General features: G+C 44.5%; 2 protein-coding genes across 7 annotated transcripts in view; one reads left to right on the top strand and one right to left on the bottom strand.

Annotated features, from left to right (window-relative positions):
• tanc2a (tetratricopeptide repeat, ankyrin repeat and coiled-coil containing 2a) overlaps window positions 1-20,217 on the top strand; it is a 48,976-nt gene extending 28,759 nt beyond the window's left edge. For 3 of the 6 annotated variants that reach the window (XM_044050421.1, XM_044050422.1, XM_044050419.1), the window contains 25 exons: window positions 1,008-1,171; window positions 1,933-2,098; window positions 2,180-2,503; window positions 4,604-4,729; window positions 5,077-5,343; window positions 5,790-5,923; window positions 7,147-7,378; window positions 7,451-7,623; window positions 8,599-8,679; window positions 8,766-8,966; window positions 9,112-9,246; window positions 9,405-9,710; window positions 9,839-9,961; window positions 10,729-10,866; window positions 11,485-11,583; window positions 12,352-12,543; window positions 12,749-12,833; window positions 13,291-13,424; window positions 13,517-13,640; window positions 13,730-13,905; window positions 15,235-15,367; window positions 15,505-15,596; window positions 15,737-15,871; window positions 16,206-16,306; window positions 17,111-20,217. In XM_044050421.1, coding sequence (XP_043906356.1) covers window positions 1,008-1,171; window positions 1,933-2,098; window positions 2,180-2,503; window positions 4,604-4,729; window positions 5,077-5,343; window positions 5,790-5,923; window positions 7,147-7,378; window positions 7,451-7,623; window positions 8,599-8,679; window positions 8,766-8,966; window positions 9,112-9,246; window positions 9,405-9,710; window positions 9,839-9,961; window positions 10,729-10,866; window positions 11,485-11,583; window positions 12,352-12,543; window positions 12,749-12,833; window positions 13,291-13,424; window positions 13,517-13,640; window positions 13,730-13,905; window positions 15,235-15,367; window positions 15,505-15,596; window positions 15,737-15,871; window positions 16,206-16,306; window positions 17,111-19,052 — 5,783 coding nt within the window. In that variant the 3' untranslated portion in view covers window positions 19,053-20,217. Of the gene's footprint in view, window positions 1-1,007; window positions 1,172-1,932; window positions 2,099-2,179; window positions 2,504-3,850; window positions 3,932-4,603; window positions 4,730-5,076; window positions 5,344-5,789; window positions 5,924-7,146; window positions 7,379-7,450; window positions 7,624-8,598; window positions 8,680-8,765; window positions 8,967-9,111; window positions 9,247-9,404; window positions 9,711-9,838; window positions 9,962-10,728; window positions 10,867-11,484; window positions 11,584-12,351; window positions 12,544-12,748; window positions 12,834-13,290; window positions 13,425-13,516; window positions 13,641-13,729; window positions 13,906-15,234; window positions 15,368-15,504; window positions 15,597-15,736; window positions 15,872-16,205; window positions 16,307-17,110 lie in introns of those variants that run through there. The other 3 variants (XM_044050423.1, XM_044050420.1, XM_044050424.1) reach the window with 2 other exon arrangements.
• Window positions 20,218-22,852: 2,635 nt separating this feature from the next.
• The window catches only part of LOC122784709 (transmembrane ascorbate-dependent reductase CYB561), a 9,678-nt gene continuing 7,964 nt past the window's right edge, over window positions 22,853-24,566 (bottom strand). Inside the window, exons 5-6 of the mRNA XM_044050024.1 lie at window positions 24,476-24,566; window positions 22,853-23,768 (exon numbers count right to left, since the gene is read on the bottom strand). The exon at window positions 24,476-24,566 is cut by the window's right edge and continues 67 nt beyond it. Of these exons, the coding sequence (XP_043905959.1) occupies window positions 23,576-23,768; window positions 24,476-24,566 (284 nt within the window). The 3' untranslated portion in view covers window positions 22,853-23,575. The remainder of the gene's footprint in view (window positions 23,769-24,475) is intronic.

Below are 24,566 nucleotides of genomic sequence, written 5' to 3'. Positions count from 1 at the left end.
TTTCATTTGCAGCGCTGACACAACAGGGTTAGCCGGCGTGTTTGCTTTTGCCTCTAAGAACCATGGTCATGTGACCAGCAGCCATCCTGAAGGTCGCAGTTGTTCCGTTTCATCTCTCTCCAGGAAAGTCCGTGCACCCTGTGAAGCAATAATCCGACGTAGCGCCCAATAAAAAGCACAAACTGTCGTGCAGGGTCCCACCCACCGCAGCATGTGCGACATGATGTCGCCTCGCTGGCGTCTGAGACTCTCTGAGCCTCAGTGAACACGCTCGTGTGAACGTGGTGAGGAGTAGGAGCTGGAAATGTGCAGCACAGCACAGGCACCTCCATGTGGACGAGGTGATGTGATTAGATGTTGGTGAAGTGTTTGCATTCCTGATGACTGGCTCCTGGAACTCTAAACACAACTAGAGTGATATTTTGTCATTAAATCAACTTCTCATTGGATTATAGCCGCACATGCTCAATGTCCTCTCCACTTTTTGTCGTAGCAGCATTACAGCGCCACATACAGGCCTGGCATATGTAATGCAGTCATTTTGTGTGCATAAGAGACATTTCCAGAAACGATGCCTTGTTTACGGAAAAAGCTGTGTTTCCATGTGGATAAGACACCAGACGAGGAAATGGACAATCACGCTCACACCAAGAGAATGTCTCTGTGTCTCTGTGTCTCTGTGTCAGTAATGAACAAGCAATGTTTTTGTAGCAATCTTATTCACTTTAAGGAAATACATGTGTTTTCATCAGCTAATGGATGTTAGAATGGTTGCTATGGTGACCAGATGACAACTACTGAGAGTGTAGGTGATCGACGTAGTTTGGCAGAACAGTCTCCATAATATCATCTGAAACTGCTGTGGACACAAAAGTTGTCTGAAATGAAATAAAGGTCAAACTTCTGATGACGCAAAGCCTGACCTGTGATGCTCATCTGTGACCATGGAGGAGCCAGAAACAAAAGAACTGTAACAAACCTCTTGTCACCTTTCTTTGCTTCTCCAGGTGAGGATGAGGAGTTAGGACCTCCCCCCTCAGTAGACGAGGCGGCCGATGCTCTGATGACCAGGTTGGGCTTCCTGCTGGGGGATAAAGTTATCAGCAGAGAGCCGGACTCCCCTTACCACGCCCAGGACGATGGACAGGTGAACTACTCCCTAACACATGATGTGTGTTTTCTGTAATTCTGTTACATACAGTACGTGCAAGTCCCTGTTATTAGTTGACTTACTACAATAAATACCTTGATTATCTGTATCTAACTGTTGGAAAAGACTGACTCAAAGACAGTCACACTTCCTGGGTTTGTCTCCTGTGGAACGAATGAATCATTTCTGCCAATCAAGAAAATAATAATATTAAAAAATATTTCTGTTTTGTGACATAATGCTAACAGAAACTGCTTTAATATTTATAAATGTTGAACCTCTTTGGTGTATTTGGTGAGCAGCGGAGAATTATCACATAATGAGAGGATACAACTGCAAAAATGAAGTTAAACATATTAAATGTCCACCGACAAAGTCTGTGAGAGAGAAAGTGTTAGCTAAACGTGGCTGAAGCTCCCCGTTTAGCTTTTGGGAGAAACATGTGTGGCGTGTTTGTCGTCAACGTCCTCTCTGCTATACTTTAATCTGTCTCCACTGCAGACGTCGTCTTTCTCCTCTGGTCGAGATGTTTTTAGAGGGTAACCAGGCGTTTTGTGTTTGGTAAAGTTCGGACAGATAGCAGCTAGCTTTGCTAGCTCTGCTAGCATCGCGTGTGTTGAACTGCCATGACTGCTATGACAACAACACAATATAAGAACAGGAGGTTATGCCTTAATACATTCATTTTCTTTAACTCTAAAGTATGTTAACTGTCATGTGTGTTTCGATTTCATATACGTGAGAAAGTGAGGTTGCTCTGTTGTGTGTTGTCTGTCCCACAGAGGATGTCTCCTTCCTCCAGTCTGGCCAGTAGCAGCACCTCCCCCTGTTCCACTCTGCCGCCCCCTGCTGGAGGAGAGGGCGGCAGCGACAACAGGCACGCCTCAAACCACGCCTCTGTCACCTCCCCCACCTCAACACTGGAAAGCAGAGACAGCGGCATCATAGGTCAGATCGCGTACTGTCTTCTGAAAGTGACGGCGCTACAACTGTGCCGATAGTTAATATTCGGTTTTTATCACCCTACAGCCACACTGACCAGCTACTCTGCAGAGTCGGCAGCAGAGCAGGAAAACAGCGCCAAATACCCTAGAGACAGTTACCATGGTAGCAGCCTCCTCCTCTGGCAGCAGGGGGGGCGCCCGGTGGTGGCCTCCTCCTCCTCCTCCTCCTGTATGGTGACAACGGGAAACTCTAATGACGGCTTTCGGTACCGGGCAGACGACAACATGGCCGCCTCCACTTACAGCCTCAACAAACTCCACCCAGACCGAGGCCCTGGCACTGCACATTCATCAGGCTCCACCCACTCCATACCGCTCTACCTCATGCCACGCCCCAATTCAGTAGCTGGTAAATATCGAGTGGATGATGTGTATATGCCTCATGGCAACAAGGTCGCTAGTCCGTGTCCCGTGTGCGGAGTTTGCATGTTCTCCGGGTTCTCCGGGTTCTCCGGGTTCTCGGGGTTTCCTCGCACAAACATGCAGAAGTTATTTGGACACTGTGAATTGTGTGAGTTAAGTGTGCGAGTGGCTGAGGGTTCTGCACAGTATCACATCTGTTCCCAGGACTGTGCTCTCCTGGACAGAGATCTCAGATGTTGTTCCTGGAATCTGTTGAAGCCACTCGCCAAGTCTGGGGATTACAGGCCCTAGTGCTTCTATCAGCACTGAGATAGTGAAGGCAACTGTCCTTTGCGCCCCATATCTTCTCTCAACGCTTGGTATTTCACTTCTTCTTCCTGATGTTGCTGTTGTTGCCTCATCTGCACTATCTTCTGCTCTTTATCAACCACCACTAGACAGTTTGTCCGTCTGGATCTTAAAGTCCCACGGTGTCTTAGTTTAGCGTTTCATTCTCAACCTCCTCTGTAGGCGTCTTCCATCTTGACCTCAGGACCTCCAGTCCATCACCCTGCTGTGATACGCTGTCTCTTTTTCAGACCGTTCTCTGTAAACCTTAGAGATGGTTCTGCACCAACAACCATGACACGTTCAAAGTCGCCTTTCTTCTCCATCTGATGCTCAGTTTGAACTTCAATCCCAACACTGTCAATCCAGTGTTTCCAGTTCTCTCGCTCACACTCTTCCCTGATGGGAAAGAACGATATCGCAGTTTCACAGTCGGCAAACAAAGCCTCTGTGGCGTCTTCCATGATAATTATGTTTCCACGCTTGGTTTCACACAGGACTTTGCACACAGTATTTACACACTCAAGTTTCATTTCATCTTCATTTCCAGCAATTTTCTAACCATTCTTGCCTCCGTCTTGTTGGCTTTGCAATTCATTTTCCCTCCACTGCAGCTCAGGATAACATGAGGCCACTTAATGAAAGTGAAAATGTGAAATCTGTTAAGACACAATGAGATTATGATTGAAAATGGAAAGTATGAATCACACCACAAATGGTGATAGTGTGTTACGTGTTTGTCTTCAGAGATTGTTCCCGCTGCCACCAAAGCGGCAAAGTTATTGCAGATTACTTTCATTTATCTCTGATAATTGAAATATATCATATTATATATATATATATATATATATATATATATATATATATATATATATATATGTATGTCCACATCTCACCCTCTCCTTCCTCCGTTCGCCGTCTCTCTGCCTCACAGTTAAAAACTAAAAACCACGAGCACTTTGGAAAAAGGAAGGAAATGACGTCTCACTGAAAACACACACACACACACAGGATATGAGACAGAGCCAGTGCTGACATGTTTCTGTTCATGGAGGTTTGTAAATGGATTGGCCGGATCATGCTTTCGGTAGGTTTTCAGCTTGTTTAGTGCCGAGTCGAGACGATTCCATTCATTTATTTGCTTCGTTAGCTCTTGGATTAGCTGCTGCACTAGAAGCAGACGCTGAAGTCCGCTGCTAATATCCTGGAAAAGTCGGGAAATCATGATTTCTTTTCTTCAGAAATGATCTTGCAGTCACACATCTGCATGACCTTTAGAGCCCTAGCTCGTCCAGCACGGCTTAAAGGCTCTGTTGTTTTTCAGATTTATTTATTTATTTATTTATTTATTTGTTTATTTCCCTTCTTCCCAAATGGTTGTAATTTGTTTTTGTCTTAAACTTTCTCATGAAACTTTGCTCAAAATTCGAAACCTTTCAATGGAAGAAGGCAGAAGAGACCGAGGAGACAAGAAAGAACGTTGAGCTGCACTGAAGTATGAGAGGATGAGGAGAACTGTGATGAAGTCTGTTCAAAACTCTTGTAGAGTTTAGATGACGTGCACTTTTCCAACTCAAAGATACTGTCGCTTTTAAAAAGAATTGTTATTTTACTGCCACAGAAACCAATGACCATTGAAGTGAAACATTAGGGAAGTATAGTAAGATGTTCTTTATTAGTTCCATTATAAGGACATTTGAATGATAAACATCGTTATATGGAAAATGAACATGTCTTTCTTTTGTCTTTGTCTCTATAGCCACTAGTTCTGCCCACCTTGAGGATCTAGCCTATCTGGATGAGCAGCAGAGACACGTCCCTTCAAGGACGTCCCTCAGAATGCCCAGACAGAACTCAGGCAGTCGTAGTCAACAGGATCACAGAGGTTGACACACACACACACACACACACACACACTGTAAATGACACAAATATACCAAAGTGCATCGCATTTATTTGCAAAAAAAACGAAACCTCTGGTTTTTCTGAGTAATTTTTGGAGTAATTGTTTTCCTGAATTACCGAGAACCTCCAACCTGCAGTGTCCTGATCGTCTCTTGAGTCACCGTGTAGCCAGATGCCTGAATGCATTTCAAATGCATCAACTTGTATCCATGGAGCCATATCTGTCCAACTAGATCGAAGTCAAACTTGATTAAACTAAACAAGCTAAACTCAGATGTATGTTTTAATGTTTTACAATACTCGGCCTTTTCCCTCTTTCCCCCGCAGTTCGCTTCTCTCCCTCTCTCAACCTGAAGCCGCTCCACTTTGAGGTTCCCAGTCTCTCGCCCGATTGGCTGTTCACTGGCAGGGAGTGGCTCTTTCAGGAAGTGCACGCCTTCCTCTGCAGCGATGAGCCGTCGACCAGTCGCGGCGTCGTGATCGTCGGCAACATGGGCTTCGGCAAGACGGCCATCGCCGCCCGCCTGGTGGCGCTCAGCTGTCATGGACAGCGAATGTGGCCGAGCCCTGACGGAAGCCAAAGCACCCCCAAGTGTAAGCAGGAAAGAAAACACGTGCTCGTCCACGTTTAATTTAATACCATTTATGAAATTCATTACATAAAATATTGTCTTTGTGGACAAAGATGTAAAGTGTAAGCTGAATGGTTGGTGGATGTGGACAATCTTCCATTTTTACCGCTTGTTGCTCGATGTTGTTCTGTATTCTCTGTACTCGGTTGGCAGATGGAGGGAATGTAATAGATTTTTGGCAGGAGACGACTCAGCAGTGCTCTCCCTGGGAGTTCCTCCAGCTATGAAGACAACCTTATCCTTTCTGTTAGAAACAGCTGAGTCATTGTACACAATCTCTTCTAACCCTCCAGCAAACAGCAACCGCAGATGAATGGCTTATGGATTCATATCTTCTCTTACATTTTAAATGAAGATGGATTTTAAGAGTTGTTGTTTTGTTTTTTCCTCCTTGCACCCTCAAAACAGATGTAGCGCCTGTTTCTCTTTCCAACGACTCCTTGGGAAGAGGAGGAGGAGGAGGAGGAGGAGGAGGAAGCTGTCCAGGAACTCCAGAGATGAAGAGGAGACAGGAGGAGGCTGTGAGGAAGCTTGCAGCACAGGTAGATCCCTCGTATTAGACTACATGTTACTGGAAAACAGAGAAGTTAGAGCTCAGGCCACACCTTGGCAGCTCAGTGCTGTCGTAAATTTAGCTTTTTACGATGTTTCAAAATAACACAAATCTGTAAACAATATGAACACAGCTGCGCAACATTTTCCAGCTCTGGCATTGTTGGATATCGTCTTAGATTTATGGCTTTAAATGATATGTGTCTGTTATGTACAAACACTTAGTCAGATTAGCTTAGCATAAAGAGTGGAAACAGCGGGTAACAGCGGGTAACAGCTAGCCTGGCAGTGAACCAAGATGATCAACAGAATGTGAGGAACAAACAGTTTTGACAGTGTGTAACAAACGCCGGTGTATTGTGTCGCTAAAGCTGCGTTTCCAACAAGCTATGGTTTGTGCTGGTGCTGTGATGGTGGGAGTGTAATAATAAATGAAAGTAGCTTGGTTTATGTCGTTCACTTTCACTGTTGTGTTTGAGCGAGCAGCCATCGCTGCTAAGCTAACCGCTAAGCTAGGATAGCGGCGATGTGTGACTATACCGTGCTTAGCAAATGTATCACAACACCTGACATAAAAACGAAATATTAGATATTTTAGGAATCTAAATCAAAACTAAACATTTGAATTTTATTTATTTGGCAAATAAAAAACTAAATTCACCTTTTTATACCAACATTTTAGCCGACTCACTGGGCTTTAATTAATCAATAATAAGTAAATAACTTGTAAATAACTTGAGAAATAATAATGTACTGTGTTTTTGTTGAATGTGAAAAATCATGCATAACAATAATAACGGTATCTTATATGTGTATGTATATATATATATATATCATTTTGGTTAAATAGCTGATACATATTAGTGTACTTACAATTACAGAAACATTTTTATATTTTTTGATAATTACCATACTGATGTCACCAAAACAAAGATGCATAAACTAACCCAACTTGTACTTTTTCATACACATTATAAAAACAAGATATATTCATTTACAAGCTTTAGGGATTTAGAGGTTCAGGTAAATGAAAGGTAGAATGCAATGGCAGTGGAAACGCAGCATTGCTGACGCTAACTAGCCTTAACCACCAAGAAGGAGAAGAAGTTGAGCTACCATCATCCATCTTCTAACCACGTGGCCCTGAGCTTAGCATCAGACCAACTCAAGTGTTTTCTGTATTTTCTAAACCCCCTCTGGTCTGTCTCTGCAGGTGGTCTCGTATCATTTCTGTCAGGCTGATAACTGTTACACTTGTCTGGTTCCCGAGTTCGTCCACAACATGGCGGCGATGCTGAGCACCGCCCCTCAGTTGCCGGCCTACCGGGAGTTGCTGCACCAGTCTCCGCAGCTACAGAGCATCCTCAGTCTGCGCTCCTGCATCCAGGATCCCAGCTCAGCTCTGCAGAGAGGAATACTGGACCCACTGGACGCTCTCTACAGAGGTACGTGCACATTATTCTGCTGAGCAAGGCCCGGGACTTTATCTGTGATCATCCACGCTGTTGTCGTTCCAGAGAGGAAGTTGCAAGTGGAAGGGGCGGGGCTTATCATTGTGATTGACGGGCTAAACGAGGCAGAATTCCACCGCCCGGACTATGGTGACACGCTGACTTCCTTCCTGACTAAGAATGTCCTGAAATTTCCTTCCTGGTTGAAGATCATTACGACTGTCAGGACCAGTCAGCAGGTACACACACACACACACACACACACACACACACACACACACAGTATTGAGTATGTACTGTATGTCTTTTATTCTAATATTCAAGCACTTTGGTTCACCATGCTTGAAGAGGGCTTGAATTTGACCTTGGTGTATTTAAAGATTTGTCGTGTTGTGCACGGTTGGTTTCACATGAGTGAAGATGGTACTTGTACAAAACTAATGATCAAACAAAGTCCTAATACAATGTGAGCGGAAATTCTTGTTTCCCACTGATGTTGCTTCTGTGATTATAACTGACACATATTTTGGAGCAAATGTAAGGGAATGGTGATATTCTGTTACGTAAGCACACTTGGGTTTGTGGTACTTTTCTATGTTATTTTAAGGAATTAAAACTCATTTTAAAGTCAATTAAAATGACTTGCTTGTTTGGCTTGGAGCAAATGAGTCATGATTTACGAATGTGGAACTTTCCAAGAAGACACATTGAAGGAGAGAAGGATTATTATCTGTAGTCTGTGGTTTTTCACTGGGACTGAAAAACATCACACTTTTGTAACTCCAGCCACAATCACGCACAAAGATAAGTGTCATGATGTGTCAGACATATTTCTTACTTTACAACCTCTGAACTGACAACATATTTTTCTAGTGAAATATTATTAACTATTATGACTGTAAAACAATCTTGTGTTTAACATAATTACAGTCGCCTTTTACATATTTGTACATATTTGTACATATTTGTGTCTAGTGATTAGAGATTAGGCCGGAAAAATATTGAAATAGAAACAAAATATAGTTGATGTAAGTGTAGTTTAGAGATGAGGTATTTTTGGCATTATTGAACAATAATTGCATAATCTTTCAGCATAAATAACCTGTAAGAGAACTAGCCTTGTTCTGCTAATCCTGCTGTGTAGCAAAAGCTTGCATATAGTGTCTTTAAATCAGTTTGAAGAGTGACACTTCCTGTTCCTCTGACCGCTCCAGGACACCACCCTCTCTCTGCCGTTTCACCGCATCTCTCTTGACAAGATGGAGGAGAACAACGCCATAGACCAGGACCTGCAGGTCAGACCTCCACACGGTCTCTCTGTCTGTCTGTCTGTCTGTCTGTCTCTCTGTCTGTCTTTACGTATGTGTCTCTCTGTCCTCAGGGCTACCTGATGCAGCGCATCCACAGCAGCAGCGAGATCCAGAGCAACGTGTCCCTGAGCAACGGTCGCCTGGACAACGCGGCACTCAGCAAATTGACGGGCCACCTGAAGAGCCTGAGCAGAGGCTCATACCTTTACCTGAAACTGACCCTGGACCTGATAGAGCGAGGATACCTGGTCCTGAAGAGCTCCAGCTTCAAGGTGAGCGAGAGAGGAGGAGGAGAACGGGAAGTGAGCGGACGAGGCGTTAATGAAATGTAACGTCTTTTGTTGCGTCTCCAGTGAACGTGGAGACATTAACTCTGTGTATGTGTGTGTGTGTGTGTGTGTGTGTGTGTGTGTGCAGGTGGTTCCTGTGAGTCTGGCAGAGGTCTACCTGCTGCAGCTCAACATGAGGTTTCCCACCCTGTCGTCTTTCCAGAGAGTTCTACCACTGCTCAACATTACTGTGGCATCACTGCACCCAATGACTGAGCAGCAGGTGTGTGTGTGTGTGTGTGTGTGTCAGAACAACATTCACTGTGCGACTGTGCGAGTTAATTGCCTTGTTTGTATTTGAGCAGTAAACTGTGTCTTCCTTGTTGCCACGTCTTTAGTTTTACATATCATGAATCTCTAAAGTGTCCTGTTGTGATTCAGCTGTTCGAGGCGGTGAATGCAGGCGCTCTGACCGGAGGAGCGCTGCAGTGGGAGGAGTTTGCGCTGCGACTGGAGCAGCTCTCGTCTTTCCTGCTGCGGCGCAGCGACGGCAGCTGGATGCTGAACCACACCTCCTTCAGGGAGTGGCTCGTCTGGAGGGACGAGGGTCAGGACGACAGGTTCCTCTGTGACCCCAGGAGTGGTCACACTCTCCTGGCCTTCTGGCTCTGCAGACAGGAAGGGAAGTTGAATCGACAGCAGACGCTGGAGCTGGGACATCACATCTTAAAGGCTCACATCTACAAGGTTAGCTCACAAAAACAAATGTACATGCTGTATATCATGATGTGGAAAAGCGGGGTGTGGTTAGTTTGTTAGTTTAAAGCTCATAAACATGTGTAACTTGTAAATATTATCCATGTGTGTTTCTCCAGGGTCTGAGTAAGAAGCTTGGGGTTTCCTCCTCAGTTCTCCAGGGGCTGTGGCTGGCCTACAGCACAGAGAACCTGAGTCATGCTCTGTCATCTCTACGTAACCTCTACACGCCTAACATCAAGGTAACGGGCTGCACACACACACAGCTGCACACACACAGCTGCACACGCAGCTACACACACACACCTGCACACGCAGCTACACACACACACCTGCACACGCAGCTACACACACACACCTGCACACGCAGCACACATCACACACACCTGCACACAGCACACACACCTGCACATGCAGCTACACACACAGCTGCACACACACAGCTGCACACACACACAGCTGCACACACACACAGCTGCACACACACACACCTGCACACGCAGCTACACACATACACCTGCACACGCAGTTACACACACAGCTGCACACGCAGCTACACACACAGCTGCACACACACACAGCTGCACACACACAGCACACACACACACACAGCTACACACACACACACAGCTACACACGCAGCTACACACACACACTGCACACACAACACAGCACACACAGCTGCACGCAGCTGCACACGCACACAGCTGTACACGCAGCTACATTACACAGCTGCAGCCACACAGGACACACAGCTGCACACGCAGCTACACACGCACACAGCTGCACACGCACACCCGCACACACAGCTGCACACGCAGCTACACAGCTGCACACGCACACAGTTGCACGCAGCTGCACACACACAGCAGCACACACACACACACAGCTGCACACACACGCAGTTGCACACACACACACAGCTGCACACACACACACACAGCACGTATATATGTGTATGTGTGCTCTTTATGCATGTGTGCTGTAACTCAGCTCTCTTCCTGTCCAGGTGAGCAGGTTGCTGATCATGGGCGGGGCTGATGTGGATCACCATAGCGATGTCCTTAACAACGCCCCACTGCTGTGTGTTCACGCCCACCTGGGCCACAGGGACGCTGTGGCTCTGCTGCTCGATCATGGAGCTCAGGTATATAAACGTTTGAAGCGTGTCGACACATTTTTGAATCCGCAGCGTTTGTGAATATGCATCTCGTTTCTCCTCCTGCATGTGTTTTGTGCGTTGCAGTGTGTTTGTCAGCCACCGTACTTTCAGGCTGAAGTTTGTGTAACCCTCACTCTCATACACCAAAGTCCACAGAGAAAATAAGAGATTTTAGCTCAAGCAGACGTATCACTTATGTGCAACTGAACAAAGGATTTCAAACACCAACGTCACAGGAAAACTCATTAGTGATGGAGGCAGCAGTGGATCACCCTCCATGCACTCTGGTGTGGGGAGTCTGCTGTTCACTAACTTCCAGCCGGAAAAGGGTGTTGGAGACAGTGAGGGGAAAAAGTTGCAAATGTGCAGTGTAGAGTTAAGCAGGTGTAGATTTTATCAGACGAGTCTTTTGATCAGTGGCTAACGTCTCTTTTCCTTTTTCCTGTCAGCAGTCAGAGGTGAACAGAAACTAGGAATAACAAGCGCCGCAGGCTTCATTTCAAATGAATGATGAAATAAATGTAAAATGTGTTTTCCACAGACGTTCTTCTATCCTTTCCATCACACACGAGTTATAACGTCCTCCTGTCGTTGTATTTCCAGGTGAACGCTCAGTCACACGACGGTTTGACTGCGCTGGGCTTCGCTGCTGCGGCGGGACACATGGACATCGTCGTCACGCTGAGTCAGCACAAAGCTAAGGTATAATATAGGAATACAATTTATTATAATATAATGTAATAATATACCACGATATGTGGGAAACGACGGGGTTTTATTGTCAAAAGGTGTTGAAAGCACGACGTGTAGATACTGATCTAAGACCACACCCTATCAGGGATTTGGACACAAAGACATAATGCAGTCAACTCCAGTATTGTCTTATTTCTCTACAAGACAAAAACGTACACACAGCGGAATCATATTCTAATGACTTAATATGATGTTGTTGGATGATGAAGCAGAGTCTGAATCATTTGTTGGTCGTTTTTACAACCTCATAACTTGGCTTACTTAAAACACTTACTCACTTCTGGCTCTTGTTAGCATGCACTTATGCTAAAAGTGTCTGCTAAATGACATGTAATGTAACGTAATGTAACGTAACGTAATGTAACGTAACGTAACGTAACGTACCCTAATGTAATGTAATGTAATGTAACGTAATGTAATGTAACGTAACGTAACCTAATGTAATGTAATGTAACGTAATGTAACGTAACGTAACCTAATGTAATGTAACGTAACGTAACATAACGTAACCTAATGTAATGTAATGTAATGTAACGTAACGTAACCTAATGTAATGTAACGTAACCTAATGTAATGTAACGTAACATAACGTAACGTAACCTAATGTAATGTAACGTAACCTAATGTAACGTAACGTAATGTAATGTAATGGGCCGATGAAGACTCTACGCAGGCCGTTCCCTGACTCTCTGTGTCTCTGTCTCTCTGTGTCCTCAGGTGGGACACGTGGACAGCTCCGGTCAGTGTGTGTTGGTGCACGCGGCCCAGCGAGGACACCTCAACGTGCTGCACTTCCTGCTGAAGACTGCGGACTGGAGCTGCACTTCCTGCTGTGGCCAGAAGGGAGCGAGCAAGGGTCAGGCAGTGCAACAAGCTCTGATCGCAGCAGCCAGCATGGGCCACACCGAGGTCAACACAACACACACACACACACACACACACATTTCATAGCCCTTTACTCTAACCTTAACTATCACAACTAATTGCCTAACCTTTAACCTAACCCTAAAACTAAGTCTTTTAAGCTTCCTGTGCTTTATACATTATACACACACACACACACAATGCACATACTTATGTCTCACCCTGCCCTCACCACCTCATGTGTGCACAGATGGTGTCACACCTACTCGATCTCCCAGAAGATGAAGGAGAGAAACCTGAGGTCAACACACTTGACAGCCTGTGGGGAGAGACAGGTACTACAACGGCCGTCTGCTGAAACTGCACAACAACACACTCACACTGCATCGTTTACGTTGTTTATATTGTGACTTTGTTTTTTTATGAAATTCATGGAACAATTCCAGGAATATAACTGAAGGTTGTGGCTAATTTAATGGTTTTAGTTCAGGGGCCACATACGGCACAATTAATAATAATAATTATAAGCTATAAACTCTGAATTTGAAGTCTCTTATTTAAAAGCATGACATTTCTTTAGAAAAATAAAATCACAGTGGATCAACAGAGGCACAAACATTTAGTGGAAGTGAAAAATATAGTATTTCACACTATGACTATAATTTGAACATTTGAACCCGATTGGACCCTCTGGTGGGCCGGTTCTGGCCCACAGGCCTTACGTTTGACACCCCTGGTTTAAACACTGCAGTGTGCAGGATTATTAATAAAAAATAAATGTGTGTGTGTCAGCTCTGACAGCAGCAGCAGGTGCTGGCAGGTTGCTGGTCTGCAGCCTGCTGTTGGATCAGGGAGCTGCCGTTGAGCAAGGCAACAGGCGCGGTGTGACTCCACTCTTCAGTGCTGTGAGAAGGGGCCACTGGCAGGTACGGTACCACACACACACACACACACGCAGGAAGCGTTCGGATCCCTGCTGTAGAAACGTTGAGTGTTGGTCTCCCTCTGGTGGTCTCAGGTGGTGGAGTTGCTCCTGAACCACGGCGTGGAGGTGAACATGGTGGACCAGCAGGGTCGAACAGCTCTAATGACGGCAGCCTCAGAGGGACATATGCCCACCGCCCGGCTGCTGCTGGAACACGGTAACCTACCTCACCACCGACAACAGTAATGCCTGTGAACCTGGATCCTCAGTAGAAAGTGAATCCGTCTGCCCTCCCGGTCCTTGCAGGAGCGTCTCTGGATCAGACCGACAGGGAGGGGTTAACAGCGCTGAGCTGGGCGTGTCTGAAAAGTCAACTCCCGTTGGTCAAAGAGCTGGTGGAGAGAGGCGCGGCAACAACTCATGCTGACCGCAGCGGGCGAACGCCTCTGGACCTGGCCGCCTTCCGTGGAGACCCAGAAGTGGTTTGTGAACCAGATCCACTTTTGTGTTTTTACCAGAGCTTTGGAACCTGCAAAGGAAAGACATTTATTAATGTGATAAATCCACACCCCCAACAAAAAAACTATCAACCAATGTTTTCTACAAAGGTTTAAATGTGGTTAGAATAAATGTCCTTAGATATTATACATACTTATATATGTGTATATATATGTATGTATATATATATATATATATATATATATACACATATACATACTTATATATGTGTATATACACACATATGTATACATATGTGTGTATATATACATATATAGATGTATATGTATTATGTATACATATATATCTATATAATATAGTTTAATATATATATTTTTATATATATGTATATTTATACACACACATATGTATACACATATATGTGTATATATACATATATATGTGTGTATACACACATATATGTATACATGTGTGTGTATATATACATATATGTATATACATATATAGATATATATATGTATAATGTATACATATACATATATATCTATATAATATAGTTTAATATATATATTTTTATATATGTATATATGTACACACATATATGTATACACATATATATGTGTATATATACATATATACACATATATATGTGTATATATACATATATATGAAGAAAATGTGTGTCTAGAGAGAAGTAGTGTAGCTTAGAATTATAACACAATATTCCATATCGTGATTAACATATTCATGGTGATATTTCACAGAATTTCAAAGTAAAAGTGCTTGTTTTGATGTTGAATGATTGTATACTTTACAATAATAACATGATTGTAAGTGGTGGGCCACATGTGTCCCGCAGGCCGCCAGTTTAACACCTCTATTCTAGGTCATTCTCCTTAAAATGATGTTCACACACCTAAATTCTACAAACCTTGTTTCATGAGGAAAGGTTTGGCGAGAGCATCTGAAACAGACAGAGAGAGGGCGGAGCTCTGAGTTTTAAATCAAACAACTGTATTATTCCACCTTTGCTGCCACGTTACGATCGTACACGAAACACACACACACGTCTGTGAATCTGTGGAAGCAATAATCTGCACCTGGATTAAAACCATGCACGAGGATCTGCTGAGCTCAGTCATCGGTCCACTGACCACGACACTCTGTGTGTTTGCAGCTTTTATTTGAGTTGTTGTTTCTCACAGCTTGTGTTATTCTTTAATACCTGCTGTTGAGAAGACCAGGACACAAACCACAGTCTTATCTTATTATCATAATATTGACTTTTTTAATTTACACATCAGGACGAGCGACTTGTGCGCGTGACGTGTCGGACTCCTCCCCTCTGTTAGGTGCAGTACCTGGTGGATCACGGAGCGTCAGTGGAGCACGTGGACTGCAGCGGCATGCGTCCTCTGGACCGAGCGGTCGGCTGCAGGAACACGTCCGCAGTCATCGCTCTGCTCAAAAAAGGAGCTAAGATCGGTAAACATGACGCAGGAACACCATCACTGTTGTGACTCTTTTCATTACTTTAACCTCTCTCCACAATGAGATAGAGAGATAGATAGAGAGATAGAGAGAGATAGATGTGTCCATCATGTACACTCCTGTGTGTTTAGGACCAGCCACCTGGGCCATGGCGACCTCTAAACCAGACATCCTGATGGTTCTGCTCAGTAAACTGATCCAAGAGGGAGACAAACTCTACAAGGTGAAACACACACACACACACACACACACACACACACACACACACACACAGACACACACACAGGTTTATTTGATATCAGTTTGTATTTTTTTCCAGACCCAACGAGAGTGTTCTGTGTGTTTGTGTTTGCGCTTTCGCAGCAAGGTAAAGTGAGAGAAGCCGCTCACGCCTATCAGTCGGCGCTCCAGAAATTTCCGGGGGACGAGCTGAAGACGTTCAGACAGCTGAGAGTGTGTGTGCTGCTCAACCTGTCTCGCTGCCGCCGCAAGATGAACGTGAGTCACACAAACAACGACACGTTACATCAGTCTCAAAGTAACCGTTCCTCTCAGTTTTATTTTAAAAATGAAGCACATCTGTTTTAATGATCTGCTTTCAGTTTACATTAATCCACATTAAAGTTAACATATCTTCATATAACTCTTGTTTTGATAGTTTTGGGGACATTAGATAGAATCACCCGTCAGATCTCATAACAAACCACTTTAAAGATTGTCAACTTTGCACTACATGGAGATTTATAATGACTTCTTTTCTTCCTGGAAACTATAATGAAGTGTTGAATCTTTAATTCTGTCATTTCTCAAATACATTTCTGTTTCATTTCAGGATTTTAGCCTCGCGGAGGAGTTTGCTACCAAAGCACTGGAACTCAAAGCCAAATCCTACGAGGCTTTTTATGCCAGAGCTCGAGCGAAACGAGGCCGCAGGTGATTTACAGCAACAAAACAACATCATATAATAATATAATACATATATATAAATAACAACATTACATTACTGTACACACGCCGCTTATCTTTTGGGTATAGCTAGAGAGTTAATGTTCTTTATTTTCTAATACGTCACTTCCTCTAAAGCGACTTCTATGAGTCCACTTTCTTAGACCTGGGTCTGCAGGGTCTGTGTACAGCTCGCCAGCACCTGCAGTCTCTGTCGACTCGCTCTTGCTCGCGTCCCCGACTCATTGGACCATTCACTCTTTATTCCCCCCCACGATTTTTCACGGCATCGCTCCGTCATCATAAACTCTCCTGTCATTTGTTTTTGTGCGTGGCTTTGAATAAAAGCGTCTGCTAAATGCTTCAGTGTTAAACGTGTGCAGCTCAATGCTCACATACAAACAGGGCTGATGAGAAGCTGCCGTGTGAGATTGTGTACGCATGCCTGCAAGACTACACCGACCCTGGTTTTAGTTTGAATGGAATCATGAGTGTCTGCAGACGTGGAGCGTGTGACTGCGACTCTCCTTCCTGGTCTCTGCTCTTTGAACGCGTGACATGAAGTCAGATCTGCCTTCTTGAAACTTGACAACTTAGAAAGTCTCAGTAAAAACGTTGTCTCGTTCACTTCTCTACACCTGAGAAATCCAGTCAAAGATCAACTGAATCAGTTCCCTCGTTACCAGAGACTGCTGAACTTTAATGCATTAATTATTCTTTCACTTTATTAAATGGCCGTCTGTCTCTTCTGTCCGTCTGTCTCTTCTGTCCGTCCTTCTGTCATCATTCCAGACAGTTTCATGCTGCTCTGGAGGACCTGATTGAAGCCAGTCGCCTGTGTCCATCCAACCGGGAGATCCAGCGTTTACTGTCTCGGGTCAAAGAAGAGTGTCGGCTGGTTTCTCAGCAGCAGCAGGACCCTCCCCCTCCTCCTCCTCCCCCTCCTCCCCCGTCGCACCATGTCCATCACCCAAGTGTGTCCATCAGTGACGCCAGGTGCAGAGATTCAGGTTGTTTGCAAGTGCATGACAAGGAGGGCCTTACTGAGGAAGACGAGGAAGAAGATAAGGATGAGGAGAGGTGTTACAGGAGAGAAGATCCTCCTCAGAGCTCCGCTTCCCTCCACCAACAACATGGGGTTCAAAATCTTGACGCCCACTGCCGGCCCGGGGTGCCGCCTCCCTCCTCCCTCTCCCCCACACACTTGTATCATCATCATCCATCGAGTCCCATGCACTCCCCTTCCTCTTCTTCACCCGCTCATTCTGCTCCTCCCCCGTCTTCATCGTCCTTTCACCACTTCAGCCCTCCCTCCTCCCCCATGCACCATCACGCCAGCCCAGTGTCAGAGAATCTCCCTGCTGTGTCGGGAGCTGGAGGTCTGCACCGCTATCCACAGTCCGTCTCAGCCTTCCACCACTCTGACCAGAGACGGCAGCATCAGCAGCAGCAGCAGCAGCAGCATCAGCAGCAGCAGCAGCAGCAGCAGCAGCTCTATCAGACGTCTGATCAGATATCCTTTCAGAAGCAGAACCCTGTCCAGGGCCAATGGCTTCAGCCAGCCAAAGTCCAGGTTGTGAGAACCAGTCAGTCCGCTTCCTCTTCCCATTCCAATGTGATTTTAGGAAGTTCAGTTTACCCACAGTTTGCCAATCTGCCCCAAGAACTGGCCGCACTGGGAGAGGGAATTTGCTCCAGTCCCCTAAACGTCAGGCCGGGTCTGCAGGTCCAGGCTGGTCCGAACTCTGGAGCTTCATATCCACTACAGGATGAGGCAAGATCTGCTTATGGAAGAGGAGCAGGAGGAGAGAAGACGGGGATAAGCCGGTTTGCCCAGGCCACGCAGTTTAGCCGCAACCAGTCCAAGGCAGCTCACTACCCTATGGAGGTTACAGAGTCTACAGTGGGACCTCCTGAAAGCTTTCCATCATTGCAAGATTATCAATACCACAACCAGGGGGGACCACGACGTCCACTGAGCGCCCATCCCACCCCGGCTGCCGTCACCTCCAGCCGGCCTCTCAACCAGAGTGTCAGCGTCTGTTTCCCTCCCAGCAGCAGCAGCAGCGGACAGACGGCAGGTCACTCTGGTCCAGGCTTCAGGACCTCGGTCTCCACGCAGCACATAGATTTAACTCCAGATCTGGCCTCTGGGGGCGGGGTCACTGGTTACCATGACGATCTTTTCCTGACCTCCTCCCCTCAGTCAGAGACATGTATGGTAGGAGGTGGCACGTACCCCGGCGAGGCAGGCCGGTCCTCCAGGAGCACCCCATTCATGGGCGTCATTGACAAGACGGTGAGAGTGCAGCAGCAGTGCCAGCAACAGGCTCCTTCAAGTTCCTCGTCGTGTCTCAGCCCGTCTCGCTCCTGGGCTGTGTCTTCAGTGGACACCGTGGTGTCCTCACCGAGCAAAAACCCCAGTAACCAGGGCGGCTTCGCTCCACCGCAGCCGTCCTCCATCGCCTACCACAACCGCAGCAACAACAACGCTCACAACGGTCACGTCCCGCACGACAACCAGCTCAACTACTACGAGGTGCTGCCCCCCTGTGGCCCTCAGAGCGAAGGCTCGGTGCAGGTGGCCAGTCACATTCCTCCTTACCTGGACGTGAAGCTGGCCCGAACACTGCCCGTGATTCACAGCTGCTCAGACAGACAGGCGAGCGACAGAAAGACAGGACCCACCTCTCCCGTCAAACCAAAAAGACCCTTTGTTGAGTCCAACGTATAGAGAGACGTTTAGATGTCAAGTAAGACGGCGAAGGAAGTATAATGAAGTGAACCCTTCAGCGAACCTTTGTATCCCGATAATCCTTGAGATTATGGAAGATTAAGGGTCGGGTTCTGCTTGACACAAATAAAGTCGTTGTGTTGCGTTGTGTGTTGTCGGTGCAGCGTTCAGAGGAGATGCAATAATACTCGCGACTGGAGGTTGAAGTGAGTTTGTTTGATGCACAGAGAGAGAGCTTGAGGAGCAGTGAAGTTCAACATCACGCGTCAGGTTTGTGGGAGGAGCAGCTGGAGTGAAGGGTCAAGCACAAACAGGAAACACTTGATGATGACATCACTGAGAAGGGAGAGACACAAAAGCACCACTATTATTACCTTAATCTGCTGTTGACGCCTTTAACGATGATGATGATGATGGTTTGAAGCTCTAAAGTGATGCAATGACTGGAAACCTGGATTCTTCCAGACTCTGTAACCTGTGCTGGGCAGATGTTGGTCAGAGACCCAGTCCCAAGCCATAGTTTAAGAAACTAGGATGATGCTGTCATTGAAAGAGCACTGGCTTACTGTTTATAAAACTAAAGTAAGTGGTATTTATCTCCTTTTTTTTTTTTAAGTTATGTCCGTGTTAACCTTTTTCAAACCTCTGTCTGGGTTTTGACGTTTTGTGAACGTAAAGAATTGTTGAACAAGAACAACACAGAAGTGCAGTTTTAACATCAATATCTGCTTCTGTGCGATGAGGGAAAAAAAACGTAAACTATGCCTTTTGTAGATGTTTGGATGTTGTTGCTTCAGGTAGTTCTTATTTTTTGTTTTGCCATGGAAACAGTGCTTAAATGTCCCATGAGGTCCCAATTATGTGGCTCCTGCTGCAGTCAGTAATTCAGAAAAGGCATCTTAAGGCCATATGGTCGTTCATTAAACCCTGTGCAGAAAAGAGTGAATGTCTAGTCAGCTTTGAAACTATAGTCACAGCAAGTCTGTTAATGTCGTGTGTGTGTGTGTGTGTGTGTGTGAGCGGTTAGCGTAAAAAACCCCTTTGATGCTTCTTTGGTTTAGTTTCCTTTTAAAAGACAAAAACACAAGTACTGTGTACTGAGTACTGTGGAAATGTATTTCCCCTTGAGGACAATAAAGTCAAAGTTCAACAATGTTAGGCTTCATTTAACGTGTGGTGTGTTTATGTGCTAGCATGTCTGGCTAGCTTAGTTTGCTGCTAAAAACAAGTATTGCATTTCAAGACATGGATTATCATCAGCTCTATTAGGCCATTTTAAAAATGTTATGTTGTTTTTTTAATTTGGAGTGTTCTCACCCAATGCTAGGATGCTATTAGACTTTGGGCTTTCATTAGCATGTCTTTTCTGCGCTTTTGTAAAAGCCCTATCATGCTAAAAGTGAAAGATGTGGTTTATAAATATAGTTATAAGCTAAGCAGCTAAGCTAAGTCTACCAGAGTATATTAGAAAAAACAAAAACCGTTAAAGCTAACTATCAGCTAAGCTAAGTCTACCAGAGAATTTAAGAAAAAACAAAAACCGTTAAAGCTAACTTTCAGCTAAGCTAAGTCTACCAGAGTATTTTAGAAAAAACAAAAACCGTTAAAGCTAACTTTCAGCTAAGCTAAGTCCAAAACCTAAAGCTAACTTTCAGCTAAGCTAAGTCTACCAGAGTATATTAGAAAAAACAAAAACCGTTAAAGCTAACTTTCAGCTAAGCTAAGTCTAGCAGAGAATTTTAGAAAAAACAAAAACCGTTAAAGCTAACTTTCGGCTAAGCTAAGTCTACCAGAGTATTTTAGAAAAAACAAAAAGCGTTAAAGCTAACTTTCGGCTAAGCTAAGTCTACCAGAGTATTTTAGAAAAAACAAAAAGCGTTAAAGCTAACTGTGATTCTTGTCATACTTTAAAAAGTAAACATCAATAGTGAAGAAATTAGAGGCGGAAACTATCAACGGTGATTGAATGTGATGTTTAGAATTATGTTTTCAAGAGTCTGTTTCCAAAGAGTCCACCACGCTGAATCATTTTCACGAATGTTTCATGTTTTTATGTTCCCTGAAGGCCACCGTAGTTTCTAATATACACGTAGAAAAGCAAAAGGTATTTAGTGGGCTGTAATACAAACAATTTTATTTGTTTACATCATTCCACAAGATTCACGAGTGGCCAAAATCCATCCAAACATTCCACTATTTAGTAGAATATGATGTATGACGCTGAGGTTTTATACTCAGTCTCCGTGTTAGCCTCCTAACACGGAGGACTGCTGTGGCAGTCCAGGAACCTGGTCCTGCTCACTAACGTCAGAGGAGCGAGGAGAAGAAACCGAGTTCAACTGTCCGAAGCTTCACTTTAAACACGGATGTTCGCGGCGGGGGAATCTGCGTCGGTCGCGCCGCGGGATCACTTCAGTGCATCTCTGTGCATTCACGTCGTTCTGGAAGTCGAGCGTTGGAGACGTTGGAGACAAAATTCACGTCGCGTCACAACGTCTTCACAGCGTTGAAGGAGAATGAATGAAAACCTATTTCTGGAAAAACAGTGACGTGTGCCAGACTTGCTGTTGACATTCTCCACCAACAGAGAAGAGACATTTCTTGGCGTTCCATGATGTGCAAGTTTAACATGTTTTTATTAAATTTGGTGCTTGTTTTCTATCCAAAAAAAGTTAACACAGAGATTTGGGACTTGAAAATATCATGACCCCCCATGTTGGCCTGATGGTGGCGCCAGCAGTGACTATAGATATTAGAACGTGCCTGATTTTAGCCCAAAGTTGTCGCTGAGAGCAGCTTTAATAACCAAGCAGCTACAGCAGGTACAGTGTCGGGTTCACATTCTTCATTGTTTTTAACGCACATGGATGTTTTCACATTTTTCTTGAAATGTTCGTAATGAATCTTGAGTCGAATGTATGACCTCTAAACTTTTGTGACCGCCAGTCTCCAGCTGTGTGTGTTTTAGTGGTCACTCATGTCACATGTTCACCTGCTGGAGACAGATGTGTGTCCATAAAATAGAATGGTGGTGTACATGTGGGAGGGGTTCCATGTGTGCTTTAACACTGTGTTTAAAAAAAGTACATCAGTGCTGACATTAATATTAAGCCTTTAAAATGTGTTTTTATTCAGTTTTTGTGACATAATTGATGCATTACAATGAAATAAAGCTTAATGAAAGGCAATGTGACTGGATCTTTTTATTGCAACTAGTGGAGTCGCCCTCTAGTGGCAATTGAAAGTATTCTTATTTCCTGGTTGGAATTTAATCAAAAGGCACACATTCAAAAATAGGGATTACTCTCCTTTTTTTGTGTTTATTATTATATGTTTATTATTATTATATGTTTAAATATATTTATATATATTTATACGTATATATGTATATATATACATATATATACTATATATATGTATTATAAATGTTTGATATAACGACAGACAGACTTACCATCTATAATTTCCGTCTAAATCTAATTTTTCAAAGAAACTGAAGCTGCTTCATTTGCACAGTTTTCTTTATTTCCAAAGAAATTAAATTTCATATTTGGAAAAAAAGACAACATCACCGACTACATGACGACAAAAACACAACAACAACAAAACACCTCACTTTCATTAATTTGGCCACTTTTCTGTAAACGCTTTGCATCAGGCACTAAAGGGTTAATTCCTGAAGTGGAAGAAAAATATGATTTAAAAACTTGGTTCAACTCATTCAAATATATATATATATATATATATATGTATATATATATATATGTGTGTGTATGTATGTATATAAATATATAATATATATATATACATACACATACACACATATACATACACAGAGAACATTTGATGAATACATTATTATGGTATGAAATGACTTGACTTCTCACAACTGAAAACACAAACTTTACAAGAATGCACTTGAACGTGTGGAGCGTGACGTTCACGTGACGTAAGACTGAATAAAGTCCTTCCTTTTTAGCATTTTAACCCTTTACAAAGGCAGTTGTGTCAGTGAAATAAACAAAGTTAAGTGTTAACGCTAAATCATTTGTGTTAATGGTCCAGGGTGTGACGAATAGTGACATCTAGTGGCTGCAGACAGGACTGCTTCACTCAAGTCTCTATTTCAGGGAACTACAGAAGAACAGATGTTTGAATCGTCAGCTTTCATAACGCGCGCTGTCACTGGTTTGTCCACCAGATGGCAGCCTCTGTAAAGAACATATAAAAGGCTTATTCTAAGACTAAGAAAACCAAAGTTATTTTTACTTGAATGAGATTATAGACTTATACAGACAAACATTAGGTTTCTGCTTATGTACCATCTTGAATATGACACACTTTAACGATGTGTGTGTTTGGGCCTCAGGTTTAAGTGGGATTAACAGTTTCTGAGCTCTTTGAGATTCTCTTAAGCTGCTTTTCAACATTTGCATGAATGAAATATGCTGCAGTGACACCACAGGTGACACTGGGACACGGGGAGCACAGCCAGTCTGAGGGTGTGTCCAGGTCCTCGGAGGTCAGGGCGTGGCAGGCGTGCCGCCCTCCGTCAGGGTCTTGAAGTGGACCGACAGCGCCTCTTCCTCTGGGTTGGGCGGACGCCTGTAATCTTCTTTGGTGATCAGGTAGCCGAGCACCGCGCCGAAACACACCAGCACGATCCCCAGGACGTTGGCCAGCACTCCCTCCGCGGGAAACAGGGAGTAAGTCGGCCTGAGACCAGAGACACGGAGACACGGAGACGCAGGACATGATGTTTAAGATCAGAGCGGAAAATGAAACGGACGAGAAGCACGTGGACTGTGTGATGAAGTGTCTGATCTGACCACTGAAGCCGGACTATCAACCCTAATTTAAGTCATTTTAGACGTTCATCATGACACAGCGACACAGAAGCAGAGGGCTCACACACGAGTGAACATCAGCATTAAAAAAACACAGTTGAAATATGTGTCGGCGACTAGAACTGGACTAAACTATTCTGGTCCAAAAGACGAAGACTAAATCTAAAATGTCCCTCACGCTGCGTTCACACTGGACGTGACGTGCATCAGTCGCGCCGACGCTCTGTGGACGATGACGTCACGTACCAGACTCCTTTTATAAGAAGCAGGACAGAGACTGAAGTGAGAGAGCGTGAACGCCGGGAGTCCATGACGTCGGCGTTCACGCCGAGGCCGATGACGCCGGCTCTCCCGCTGCGTCACTTCTGAAACTTGTACTCGTACTCCGGCTGTCCTGAGATGAAACGCATCACTTCCTGTGTCTGAGACGCCTACGTGACAGACGCGTGAGGAGCTGCTCGGCGGTTCCAAGACGTTTGTTTTAACATGAAACGCATTATAGAGACAGAGTTTTGATCACATGGGCGGAGTGACAGAGTGACAGGGTGACAGGATGACAGGGTGACAGACACGTACATGATGCTGAAGAGCAGTTTCTCTGTGATTCCCAGCAGACTGCTGCCGACGGCCATGACGAGCAGCAGCAGACCACAGAAGATGTGGACCG

Source organism: Solea senegalensis, linkage group LG19, assembly GCF_019176455.1.
Source record: "Solea senegalensis isolate Sse05_10M linkage group LG19, IFAPA_SoseM_1, whole genome shotgun sequence".
In the NCBI taxonomy this organism is placed as follows: domain Eukaryota; kingdom Metazoa; phylum Chordata; class Actinopteri; order Pleuronectiformes; family Soleidae; genus Solea; species Solea senegalensis.
This window is presented reverse-complemented; position numbering and strand designations above follow the sequence as displayed.